Raw genomic sequence first — 12,479 nt, forward strand, 5'->3', positions numbered from 1 at the left:
AAGGCCTCACTGAGCTGCGGTTGGGGGGGGGGCCCGGGCAGGCTGCCCCCTTACCTGACGCGCAGGTGGGCACTTCGAGAGTCATTGCCCCCGGCTGAGAGCACCCGGCAGGTGTAGGTGCCGATGTCCCCCGACCACGTCTGTGAGATGTGCAGGGAGCCGTTTTTGTCGAGACGGATGCGGGGGTTGCTCTCCATGCCCAGGGTGGCCCCATCCTTCTCCCAGACGTACCTGAGAGTAAGAAGAACCAGTCAGTAAAGAGAGGGAACTAGGGGGCACTTCTGGGGATCAGCCCAGGGCGGATCTGGAGGAGAGTTCCAAAGGCGGCAGAGTCCCCCCCCCAATCACCCCCCCCACGCCCCAGGGCTGGTCTGGGGCCGGAGCACGGTGGGCGCCCGATCAGCCCCCAGCCCACCGTCCCCATGGCAGGTGCTCCGTCCGGGAGGGTTAGCACACGAAGCCGTCACACCTCTATCTCAGGTCTAGGTCAGAGCTGTGTTGCTTTTGGCCAGAAGCGACTGCCAAGCAGCCAGCACAAAAGAGCCGGCAAAAGGTAATCTTCCGAAGAGGTTAAAAGATTACAGCTGGAAAAAGAATTAACGTTTCCGCACAGACTGCATTTTGGAATTAGTTTTATGAGGGGAATCATTAGATCAATGCATCACTGTGACAAATTGACTTCAGTGTCCAAAAAATCACTTTAGCTTCGGTCAGTCAGTACAAAGGGGGATTTGAGAAATTACACACATGCCCGGGCCTGACAATAAGAAATATCCCCTCTGGAATGATTCTTGAGGAAATACAGCTATTACTGTCAACATAACGTGGGGTGCCAGCTCCGGGGAGCACGTCCTGCTGTTGCCCCCCAGCAAGGTTGGCCAGGGTGTTGGGAACAGGATGGGGACTGAGCCACTCTGTACATGACCCGTCACTCGCTCAGCTGGGGACAGGGTGGCCTGAGCCACAAGGATGCGAGAGAACTCTCTGTGTTAGAGAATGCAAGTTTGCTAGGGAGAATGAGCCTGTAATATTTTAAAGCTAGGTTTAAGGGGCGCCTGGGTGGCTCAGTCGGCTAAGCGTCCGACTTCAGCTCAGGTCACGATCTCGCGGTCCGTGAGTTCGAGCCCCGCATCGGCTCTGGGCTGATGGCTCAGAGCCTGGAGCCTGCTTCCGATTCTGTGTCTCTCTCTCTCTCTGCCCCTCCCCCGTTCATGCTCTGTCTCTCTCTGTCTCAAAAATAAATAAAACCTTAAAAAAAAAAAAAAGCTAGGTTTAAAAAAAAAAATCAGGGAATTGCAAATACAAATAGGAAAAAAAAAAATACAGGAAAACCGAGAAGCTTTCCCATAATGGGTAACCATGATTCACAGCTGAGCATATACCTTCCAGACTTTTCCCTCCTGCCCCAATGGGCATGGTACCACAGTGTTTCTATGTTCTGGATTCAGATTCCCTGGTCAAGTGTTGCCTTGGCCACTTACCAGCGTTTGTGATCCTGGGTGTGTTTATTTACCCTCCCTGTGCCTCAGTGTCCTCATCTGTCATACGAGGAAAATAATACCACCCGCTTTATAAGGTTGCTCTAAGGATTGTGTGAGTTAATACAAAATGCTCCAAGAAGTGCCCGGAGCGTGGCAAGGGATCAATAGAAGTTAGTCATCATTATGCACTTTGACTCTTGTAGCACATGTACGCAAACAAGATCTAGCTATCTATCCATCCATCCTGACTTTAAAGCTGCTTTCCCGCCCCACAAAAGGTCATAAACTCTTTTAAATGGGATGCTTCCACACCATGGTTTTTATCAGCTGCACGGTGCTTCCCACATGATTGCTCTGAGATCGTTCCCATAATGTTGGGTGACCGGCTTAGCTCTTTGTTTGTCGATATTATAGTTAATGCTGCGATGAACATCCTTGCAGTAACGTATTTTCCTACGTGCTAAATCATTTCCTCGAGGATACGTTTTCAGCAGTGAAACTGCTGAGTTAAATTTTAAGGCTTTTTATACATATTTACAAATTGTCAGAAGGAATCGCCTTCAATTCATCTCCATAGCTAGAAAAGAATCATCTGTGCCAGCACTGATGGCATGAGTAGAATTCCTGCATAAGAAACAGCTTATGGCAGGGGCTCCTGAGTGGCTCAGGAGGTTAAGAGTCTGATTTCAGCTCAGGTCATGATCTCACAGCTTGTGAGTTCGAGCCCCGCATCGGGCTCTCTGCTGTTAGCACAGAGCCGGCTTCAGAGCCTCTGTACCTGCCCCCCTCTCTGCCCCTCCCTGGCTCATGCTCTTTCTCTCTCTCTCTCTCTCTCTCTCTCTCAAAAATACCTTAAAAAAAATTAAGAAAAAAAAACCAGCTCATGGCAAGCAGACATCTTTTGCCCTGGGAGGTGGCGTTTTGGGAAGCATAGATTACCAGCCGTGGAGTGTTTATGCCCCAACAACTGAACCCGAATCTGATCAGCCAGTTCCTTGAATCTAATTAGAAATACCAGGGATCGAAGTACAGTGTACCACACCACGAAAAAGCAGCTAGCCAAACCCAGAAGGTGGGGTCTTCTACAGTGGGTATCGGCCAACAATGGCCCACCGCCTGTTTGTGTAAATAAAGTTTTATTGGAACACAGACATGCCCGCTCGTTTGCACACTGCCTGTGACTGCTTTTGCACTGCAAAAGCAGACTCGAAGAGCTGTGACAAAAGCTATATAGCCCTCAAAGCGTAAAACATGTACTCTCCGGCCCTTTACAGAACAAGTTAGCTGGGCCTCTGTCCTGTAGAACCTGGTCTCTCCAACTAATTAACTGCACGTAAACAAAGCAACAATGAAAACAAGAATAAAAAGGAGGGGGAGGGGGCTATGTAGAAAGGAGGCACACCAACCAAAAGCAACGTGTAGACCTTGTGTGGACGCTGAGTTCAACCAACCGACTTTTATTTATTTATTTAGGCAATGTTTATTTTTGAGAGAGAGAGAGACAGAGTGTGAGTGGGGGAGGAGCAGGGGGAGAGGGAGACACAGAATGCGAAGGAGGGTCCGGGCTCCGAGCTGTCAGCACAGAGCCCGATGTGGGGCTTGAACCCACGAACCGGGAGATCGTGACCTGGGCCGAAGTCAGACGCTTAACCGACTGAGCCACCCAGGCGCCCCATCAACCAACCAACTTTTAAAAAGGCACCTCTGAGATAATCAGGGCCATTGTATCAGCAGACATCAAGGGACTGATTGCTCATTGTGTTAGGTGTGACCAGGGACATGGTTGTTGTTATGTTTAAAGAAAAGTCCTTTTAGGTAAGAAATGCACACTGACATATGTAAAGGTGAAATTACACGGTTAATATTTGCTTTTAAAATATCGCAGTTAGGGGCGACTGGGTGGGTCAGTTGGCTAAGCACACGACTTCAGCTCAGGTCGTGATGTCACAGTTCATGAGTTTGAGGCCCGCGTTAGGCTCGCTGCGGGCAGTGCAGAGTCTGCTTTGGATCCTCGGTCTCCCTGCTCTGCCCCTCCCCTACTCACGAGCATGTGCACGCACTCTTTCTCTCTCAAAAACAATAAACAAACATTAAAAAAATATTGCAGTAAAAAAAGTGTGTGTGTGTGTGTGTGTGTGTGTGTGTATAGTGGGGGAGGGGGATAGGCAAAATCAGGTGAGCAAAGTGCTGACAATCACTGAGGCTGAGAGATGGGTATATGAGACTTAATGACACTGGTCTCTCTACTCTGGCCTATCTTGGAAAATTTCCACAATAGAAAGTTAAGAAAGAATGAAAGAAAGGAAGGAAGGGAGAAAGGAAGGAAGGAAGAAAGAAAGAAAGAAAGGAAGAAAGGATGGAAGGAAGGGAGAAAGGAAGGAAGAAAGGAAGGAAGGAAGGGAGGAAGGAAGGAAAAAAAACAACCAGTGGGTTCATTTAACTCAGGGTATAAATTTTCCAAAATTATCTGTTATTATATAGCTGGCTATTAAACAATTTTGACGAGTGATTTTAAATGATATTAGATAGGGGGCACCTGGGTGGCTCAGTCGGTTAAACGTCCAACTTCAGCTCAGGTCATGATCTCACGGTCCGTGAGTTCGAGCCCCGCGTCGGGCTCTGTGCTGAGAGCTCAGAGCCTGGAGCCTGCTTCCGATTCTGCGTCTCCCTCTCTCTCTGCCCCTCCCCTGCTTGCACTCTGTCTCTGTCTCTGTCTCTCTCTTTCTCAAAAATAATTAAAAATTAAAAAAAACTTTTAAAAAAGTATATGTAAAAAAAAAAAATAAATAAAAATAATCCCGTACTAGCGGGTGCATGGGTGGCTCAGTCAGTTAAGCATGTGACTTTGGCTCAGGTCATGATGTTGCAGTTCATGAGTTCAAGCCCCGCGTCAGGGTCTGTGCTGACAGCTCGGAGCCCGGAGCCTGCTTCCAATTCTGCGTCTCCCTCTCCCTCTGCCCCTCCCCCACTCACACTCTGTCTCTCTCTCTCTCAAAAATAAGTAAACATTAAACAAATTAAAAAAAAATTAGTCCTCAGGAAATCAAAGCCGTGCAAAAATAATTACAAGGATGTGGATCGTTATGTTTCTTAATATTAGCAAAAAATTGGAAAACAATCCAAATATCCAGCATTAGGGAATTGGTAACATAAATTCCATTACAGCCACACAATGGACATGTGAAGAATCATGTAATGGAGTTTATATGAAAATATTCATCGACAGGGAAGGAGGGTCACAATAGGTTCTTAAGGTTCTTACCAAATAGTAATATTTGGGTGTCATTTGTAAAAACCTGGACACAGACTAAGGAATTGTGTTTCCAGTTTTTTACAAACGACACCCAAATATGACTATCTCTGAGAGAAACAGGTAAACTTACTTTTTTCCTTCTTTTTTTTTTCTCTCTCTCTCTCCCTCCCCAGTTTTTGGGGCTTATCTGCATTTTCTACATTTTCCTTCTATACAGGATATCTATTAGCCATGCAGTAAGAAAAAAGGCCAACAGAAAGACGGATTGGCAGTCATCGTTGCCCGACTGGACTTCTCCGAGTGGGTCTAGATCTGGCCTCGGATACCAAACGGAAGTGTTCTCTCCTGAGACTGTTCTGGAAACCGTTCCGCCACTTTATTTGATTTGGTTGCTCGGGTCCTTCCTAGCCTGTCTGGTCAGGGAGCCCCATGGTGTGTTCCCTGAAGCTGGGACAGGGTTTTCAAGTCCAAGGAAGGGGTGGGAGATGTGGGGAGACTTTGGGCACAGGCTGCAAATGCTGAGGGACCAGTTCTGTTCTCTCTCTTCCCATCTAGAAAAAACTGCACTACATGGAGAATTCCATCCTGAGGCGAGGACCCCTCCAGTGCATCAGAACACAGTTTTCCATCTGTGGGTCCCTGGAGGTCCTTGGAAGGTGGGCCTGCGGCTATATTGCAAGAGATCCACGAATCCCTTTGTCAATGAAGGACTGTCTGGAGAATGGGGGCGCCTGCGTGGCTCAGCCGGTTAAGTGTCCGACTTCGGCTCAGGTCATGATCTCACGGTTCATGAGTTCAAGCCCTGCATCGGGCTCTGTGCTGACAGCTCGGAGCCTGGACCCCGCTTCAGATTCTGTGCCTCCCTCTCTCTCTTTGCCTCTTCCCCGCTTGTGCTCTCTCTCTCTCTCAAAAATAAATAAACTTAAAAAAAAAGAATCGTCTAGAGAATGAATAAAATATGCAAGTATTTTCCAAATAATAGATGACGTTTTAATAAATAAAACGCCAACTTATTTTAAAGTGTTACTGAATTAACCATAGTTTTTTTTATTATAAAATTTTTCAATTAATGGGTGCTAAAATTATAGCTACTTATGTATAGAACTGAGACTCACAGCGGTATTCTATGGGGAGGAACATGTGGGTTCTCTTGGAGAACATTTATGGTTGATATATTTATTTTTTACAAAAATTGAATAATCCCAGGAATAAGCATATTCTGAATCATGTGTTGACAACATATTAACTACATCTCTGTGATTTCAAGGCTCACTGCTTGCGTTTGTGCCGGCAGCACATGACGACTGCCCTAAATATCAATGTTTAATGTTCAAGGAGGTGTTTCTCAAACTGGAGGCCCGCAGTGGATTGGCCGAGGACGGATGTGTGTCTAAAAGTCTAGGAACCCTGTGGGAGGGCGGGGAGGGTGGGTGATGGGTATTGAGGAGGGCACCTTTTGGGATGAGCACTGGGTGTTGTATGGAAACCAATTTGACAATAAACTTCATATATTGAAAAAAAAAAATTAAAAAAAAAAAAAAGTCTAGGAACCCTTACGGGCCACCTTGGCTTCCGGCGGTGGGGGGCGGGCATTTGGTGTGGCGGTTAGACTGTCATATGCCCAATGGCCACCAGATGGCACCCCAGGATGCAGCTGCCTCCAGAGCCAGGGGGGCCAGGACTCCTGAGTGGCGTCAGTGGCCGGCCCCTTCCAGCCTCGCTGCCCGCTGCTTTGGCAGTGATATTGGCCACAAGCTGCCCTCCCCTTTTGCCTCCATGGGGTCACAGCAGAGGGAGTACCTGACGGTCACTCGGGGGTCATGGGTCACTCCGCACACCATGGAGGCCTGGGTGCCCTTGATGACACTCTGGTCCTGGGGAGGCTTGGTGATGCGGGTCCGGGCTGAAAGAGGGCAGGGAGACAGGGTGGTGAGAAGGGGGTGTAGAGCCGGAGTAACAGGTGAGACGCAGGTGTGTGGGAAGGGCGCTTTCGGGTAAACCGAGCCCGAGTGGCTGAGTTCGACGGGTAGGCGGAGGCAGGCCCCGCGTGTGGACAGGTCTACCACGGCCGATGTCCCAGAGCGTTAAGGGAACAATGTGCCTCCGTGGTACTTGAATTCTTGAAAGCCACGTTCGTGGCGGGGGCTCGTTTAATCCTGCCCCCACGAACCCGCGTGAGGGATACACAAACGGAAATCTGAGGGTGATCGGGGGCCCATGGTCCCAGCACAGCGGTGGTCTAGCCAGCGTAAAAACAGCATCCCCTGCTGCACGGCATTCGAGCCCACGGGTGTTCAGCCTCCCCAGGTGGCCCGCAGGCATGTCTGTCTTGGGCGTGGACCCCCAGTGGTGCAATCTGACCGCACAAGGGGCTTGATTCGCTTCCTTAAAGCAGGGCTCAGAACACTACGGTCGGGGGCCGAGTCCGGCCGGTAGCCTCTTTGGCTACCAAGGCCACTAGCATCGGAACACAGCCGTGCCCTCTGGCTGCTTCCTTGCTGAAACAGGAAAGTCAGTCGAGGAGTCGGGACAGAGGCCGTCCAGCCCACGCAGCCTAAAATAGTTACTCTCTGGCCCTTTACGCAACGGGGGTGCTGACTGCCGCCCTAACGTTGAAGACAGCTAGCTGCCCACCGCCTCTCTGTTCTCACTCGGCCACGCGCGGCGAGAGCCCTCGCTCTCGTGGAACCATCGGCAGAAGCCCGGCCTTCCCTCTGCAGTCATTCATTCGTCCGAGCCCTTCTCTCGGAAGAAGCGCCCCTGGCGGGACCGACCTGCGGGTGTGGAGGTGCCGGCAGGGGGACACTGTGCTCGGCACACACTCACGCACGGACGTGTGAAGGCACTGTGCACACTCACCCCACACGACCAGGTCGGCCGAGGCTTCGTCGACCCCCCGAGAGTTGGTGGCCAAGCAGGTGTAGGTCCCGGCGTCGGAGATGCGCGTGGGGCTGACGAGCAGGCTGCCCGACTCCAGCAGCGTGAATCGAGGCAGCTGGACGGAGCCGCTGGCCAGGATGCGCTCCCCTGAGGGCGACACGGGGTGGGCTCGGGGTGCGGCCGGCTGTGCGCGTCCACGCAGCCCCCGGCACTCTGACACGGCACGAGCCCTCTCCCCGGAGGCTCCGGGCAGGTGGTCTCGGGCAGGCCCCCAGCTTTAGAAAGACTGGGAGGGCCGCGGAGGTGGGGGCAGGGCTGGGGTGGGGGTGGAGGCCCAGGGGGGTTTCTGACGTGGTGACAGGCACGAGGGCGCTCGGTCACAGAGCCCGGATCTCCTGGCGTCTCTCTCTCCACCCACCGCGCCGTCTGCCCTTCGCCGGAGGAGGCCAGGGACGGTCTCCTGGAGCAGCCAGGCACAGCTCTCGGAGACAGCTGGCACCCGGGCTGGGGGGGGGGGTGGGGAGGGGGCAGACAGCTCTGACAAGGTGGTGACGGGCATCCTGCGGCAGGATGCTTCTGGAGAGTCACCTTCAGGGAAGCGGAGGGAAGTGATGGGTGGGGGGGAGCAGCAAGGAGCGGGGCGGGGGGGAGGGGTGGACAGGGACAGGGTGGGCCAGGCCTCCCTCTGCGGTGGGACCTGGGGAGGCCTGGTGCCTGGGGGTGAGGGAGGGAGATGAGCCCGAAACTGTATCTATTTTAAAGACAATCCCACCTGTCCGTGCAGAGGGGAATCTTCATGTGCAAGCCTGTGGGTGTCTCCCTTTGCACCCACGGGCAGGAATGCTGAACCAGTGAGCGTGTCGGGTGAGCGTGTTTATTTGTGTCCATACCCGCGCCTGGCTGTGCCTCCACTCACCCCACAAATATTTATTGAGCAGCTACCATGTGTCAGTCTCGGCCTGGGCCCCAGGAAGACAGCGGCGGGCCAAACCGAAGCCTGGGTCTTCGCGGGGCGGCAGGTGACAAGCTGAACGAAGGGGCAGGTTTTCTTGTATATAAGGAGGTGGAGAAATTGAGCCGCGGGGGCGGCGTGGGGAGGCCCGGGGGAGGGGGGCAGGTGAGTCCTAGGGAGAAGCTTCCTCCACGCAGACTCGGGAGGTGCGAGGGAGTGACTGCAGGTGTGTGCACACGGGGAGAGCTGGGAAGGCGAGATTTGGAACCAGAGCCGCGGAGGAGCCACCGAGGGCGGGACCGCTTGAGCTTCGCTAGCTGGGGTGTCGGGAGCCCTCCGCGCTGCCGTGGGGGCAGGGATGGTCTCCCACTTGCACGGACGGCCACCACCGTAATACGGACCGTCAAACAGCGGCCATTCACTGGGCTTCCCCACTGCCGAGGCACAGTGCTGGCTCTTGTTTCGTCCTCACGCTGACCCAAGGTATATGGTCCCATTGTCCTCAGTTTACAGACGGGGACCCTGAGGCTCGGAGTGATTAAATGATTCACCCAAGGTCACAGGTCTCTGGAGCTGCAGAGCCGGGCCTTGAGCCCAGCGGGGCGGCACGTGGTGCATACTGTGGTGTGAAAGACGCCCCGCCCCCGGGGGTGTGCAGTGCACGACCTTCACAACTGTACATAGGGAACCTGACCCGGCTGTCTCCAGAACTGAGCTCTGAGGACTGCCCTAGGCTGTCACACGGCCACACCCTCCAAAGGAGATCAGTCCCATCTACCTTTCTGCCAAGTGATGGCCGGCCGGGGCGCTCCCGAAGTCTCGCAAGCCAGCACGACTGACATGCCATCGATCACTGTGCTGTCCAAGGGGCCCCTGGTGATGTTGGGGGCGATGCCTGCAAAAGGAGACAGTGGAGCCTCTCAGCTACACCCCAGAGGAGCCCCCACCGCTAGAGGGCCAGGTGCTCATCCTGCCCCTGCCACCAAGAAGGACGCAGGTGTCCCGATGGGACCCCAGCACCGGAGAAAAGCCCGGAAGGCCCTCCGGGGCTCCCTGCACCACCTGCCCTGTGGCAGGACCCAGGCTACACCAGCCCTTCTGCCTTGATTCTCCGGCCTCCATCTGGGGGAAAAGGGAGGACCCCCGAGGGCGGCTCACACCCGCCATGATGCCTCCTTCACTGAACAGGACATCGAGGCTCTGGGTTCCTGACAGAAAAAACAGTTATGGCCAATAGAAGAACATTGCCCACTCTGCACGAGGCCTGGCCCTGGAGAGTCCGCAGCCCGGTCGAGCTGTGGTTCTTCAAGATGAAGCACAGCGTTCTTGCTTTGCGCTGGCCTTCCCTGGCCCGGCCCTCAGGGGCAGAGGTGCATGGGAGCAGAGCTTGGATACGGACCAGCGCCGGCTTCGCCCGCGCTCCTCGGAAGCAAGAAGCGAGACGGCAGCCCTTCTGTCCCCAGTGCCGTTTTGGGGCAAACCCAGCTGGCCCTCTGCCCCACGGCCGCCCTGTTCGGGGGGAGCTCTGTGGGACTGAGGGCCTCCCCCGAGGGACGCCGGGAGGCCCAAGACCACACATCCTCTTGCTGCTGAGACAAGGAACCCAGCGGCACTTTGCACGTGCACAGAGCCCTGCCATCGACGGTGTGGCCACTCATGTGGCATTGGCTGCGAACGCAGCTCCGTGAAGAGGGCGGGAGAGCTATGCTCCCCACCAAGAGACTCCAAGAGGGTAAAAGGTTTGAAGGAGGGACTGAGATGAAAGCCCTGGGTCTCTCTGGAGAAGTGAGCGAGTCTTCTCAGTGGGGACGGGGTGGCTTCAGCCCTGTCCACGAGGCCAGGGGCAGCTGCGAGGCCAGAGCAAGACGTGGCCTCACAGACGCTTCTCTCCCAAGAGCCCGCGAACCCCTCTGCGGCTCAGGGTCCTGGAGCGCCAGACCCGGGCTGGGAGAGCAGTGGGCGCAACCGGCTAGGGCCGCCCCCGCTGCTGAGTTTTCTGGAATCCTAGCTCTGCAAAATGCAGCATCTCTTCTCGAGAGGCTGCTGGCTTGGAGGAAGGCTGCATCCTGGGAGCGGGAGGGACGCCGGGGCAGGACAGCAGAGGCCCAACTTACTGGTGACAGCCAGGTAGGTAGAGGTCTGCACCTCGCCGGCCGCGTTGCGGGCAAAGCACTGGAACATGCCGGTGTCGTCGGGCACCAGCCCGCTGATCTGCAGGCCCCCGTCGCCGCGCTGCCGGAACCGGTTCAGCCTCCCCACCTCCACCACGGCCGCGTCCTTGTACCAGATGATGGAGGGCGGTGGCACACCTAGGGGGACACGCGGGCCCCCAGTCAGCCCACCTCCGGGCTCCCTCCCTCCTGCCTCTGAGGGGTGCCTGGAAGGCTGCATGGGGAGGGTGTCCCTGTGTGTCCTGCTCCCTAGAGCCTTCTTAGAGGGGCCGCTAATGGTCTTGGAGGAGGTGAAGGATGTTCTCGGGGTGGCATTTCTCAAGTTCTTATAAGAGCAGGAGTTCTAAGAAAATTTAGCTGGGTTAGTCTCGCTTGGAAATGGTGGATGGGACAAATGAATCAAAAATTTTTTTTTTTTAAGAAAGAGAGCAAGAGCAGGGGAGGAGCAGAGGAAGAGGGAGAGACAGAATCTTAAGCAGGCTCCATGCACAGCGTGGAGCCCGATGAGGGGCTCGATCCCATGACTCTGGAATCATGACCTGAGCCGAAATTAAGAGCTGGGACGCTCAACCTACTGAGCCACCCAGACGCCCCATAAATTAATTTTTAACTGGAATTAAATTTTTTTTACGGCTTATTTATTTTTGAGAGAGAGACAGACAGAGCGTGAGCAGGGGAGGGGCAGAGAGAGAGGGAGACAGAGAATCCGAAGCAGGCTCCGGGCTCTGAGCCATCAGCATAGAGCCGGACGTGGGGCTCAAACCCATGAACTGTGAGATCGTGACCTGAGCTGAAGCTGGACGCTTACCCGACCGAGCCACCCAGGTGCCCTAACTGCAATTTAATTTAGCAGAGACTTTTATGTATTTTGGGAACCTCCAACGGGGGTTCGTTTCCCAAACCCACATGACTGCAGAGTCCCGTGTCGAGCAGCACACAGAGGAGGCTGGTGCTTCTCGGGAGCCCTCTCCTACCTGGTCTGCACAGGGAGGTGAACAGGGGCTCCCCGTCTCTCAGCCTTGCCCAAGCCACACGCCCCTGGGCCTGGCATGGTCTTCTCGCACGTGTCCCCAGCCTCCCCTCTCTCCCTCTGGGTCCCGGCTCACATGTGACTTCCCCAGGTGAGCTCCCACCCTCCATCCGAAGGAGCACTCGTGGCCCCAAGCCCCCTACACCTGCTTGCTTCTCCTTCCCAGCTCTTTTTCAACCCTGACATTCTACGATGCTGTATTTCATCCTTTCCACGGGCACACACATTCTTTCACGTGGTAACATCTCCGAGACAAAGGCGTCTTCCTATCGAAAGCACATCATCATTTCATTGGTAGTCTTTTTTCTTTCTTAGTGGCACATAAAATAATGGGGCATCTCACAACCCATGACATTTTCGATGAAATGAAATAAAGTATCTTTATTTGCTCATGGGTTGGTCTGCCTTCCTTCGAAGAAAGGTAAGTTTCGTAAGAGCAAGGATTTGGCTGGCTGTTGGGTTCATTCTGTATCTCCCCAGCCCAAGAGCAGTATTGGCACGTGGAAAACCCTCCGAAAATGTCTGTTGGGTGCACGAATGGATCTTGGCCTTCCCCTCGCGTGGGCTCAGAAGGGGAGTCCTTCCTCCCTCCCTCCGCTGCGACTCTCCTTGCCTGAGCTACGTTCTGCCTCTTTGTTCAAAATGACACCGCGTGCCATGGTGGATGCCCTCTCCTACCATCTGATCACCCCGGATGCCACCCCGGTTTTGG

General features: G+C 54.1%; 1 protein-coding gene across 2 annotated transcripts in view; it reads right to left on the reverse strand.

The window, feature by feature from the left end:
- The window catches only part of SDK2 (sidekick cell adhesion molecule 2), a 262,290-nt gene that overhangs the window by 66,895 nt on the left and 182,916 nt on the right, over window positions 1–12,479 (reverse strand). For both annotated transcript variants that reach the window (XM_043585159.1, XM_043585158.1), the window contains exons 9-13: window positions 10,681–10,875; window positions 9,345–9,461; window positions 7,594–7,761; window positions 6,535–6,637; window positions 55–231 (exon numbers count right to left, since the gene is read on the reverse strand). In XM_043585159.1, coding sequence (XP_043441094.1) covers window positions 55–231; window positions 6,535–6,637; window positions 7,594–7,761; window positions 9,345–9,461; window positions 10,681–10,875 — 760 coding nt within the window. The remainder of the gene's footprint in view (window positions 1–54; window positions 232–6,534; window positions 6,638–7,593; window positions 7,762–9,344; window positions 9,462–10,680; window positions 10,876–12,479) is intronic.

Source organism: Prionailurus bengalensis, chromosome E1, assembly GCF_016509475.1.
Source record: "Prionailurus bengalensis isolate Pbe53 chromosome E1, Fcat_Pben_1.1_paternal_pri, whole genome shotgun sequence".
NCBI lineage: Eukaryota > Metazoa > Chordata > Mammalia > Carnivora > Felidae > Prionailurus > Prionailurus bengalensis.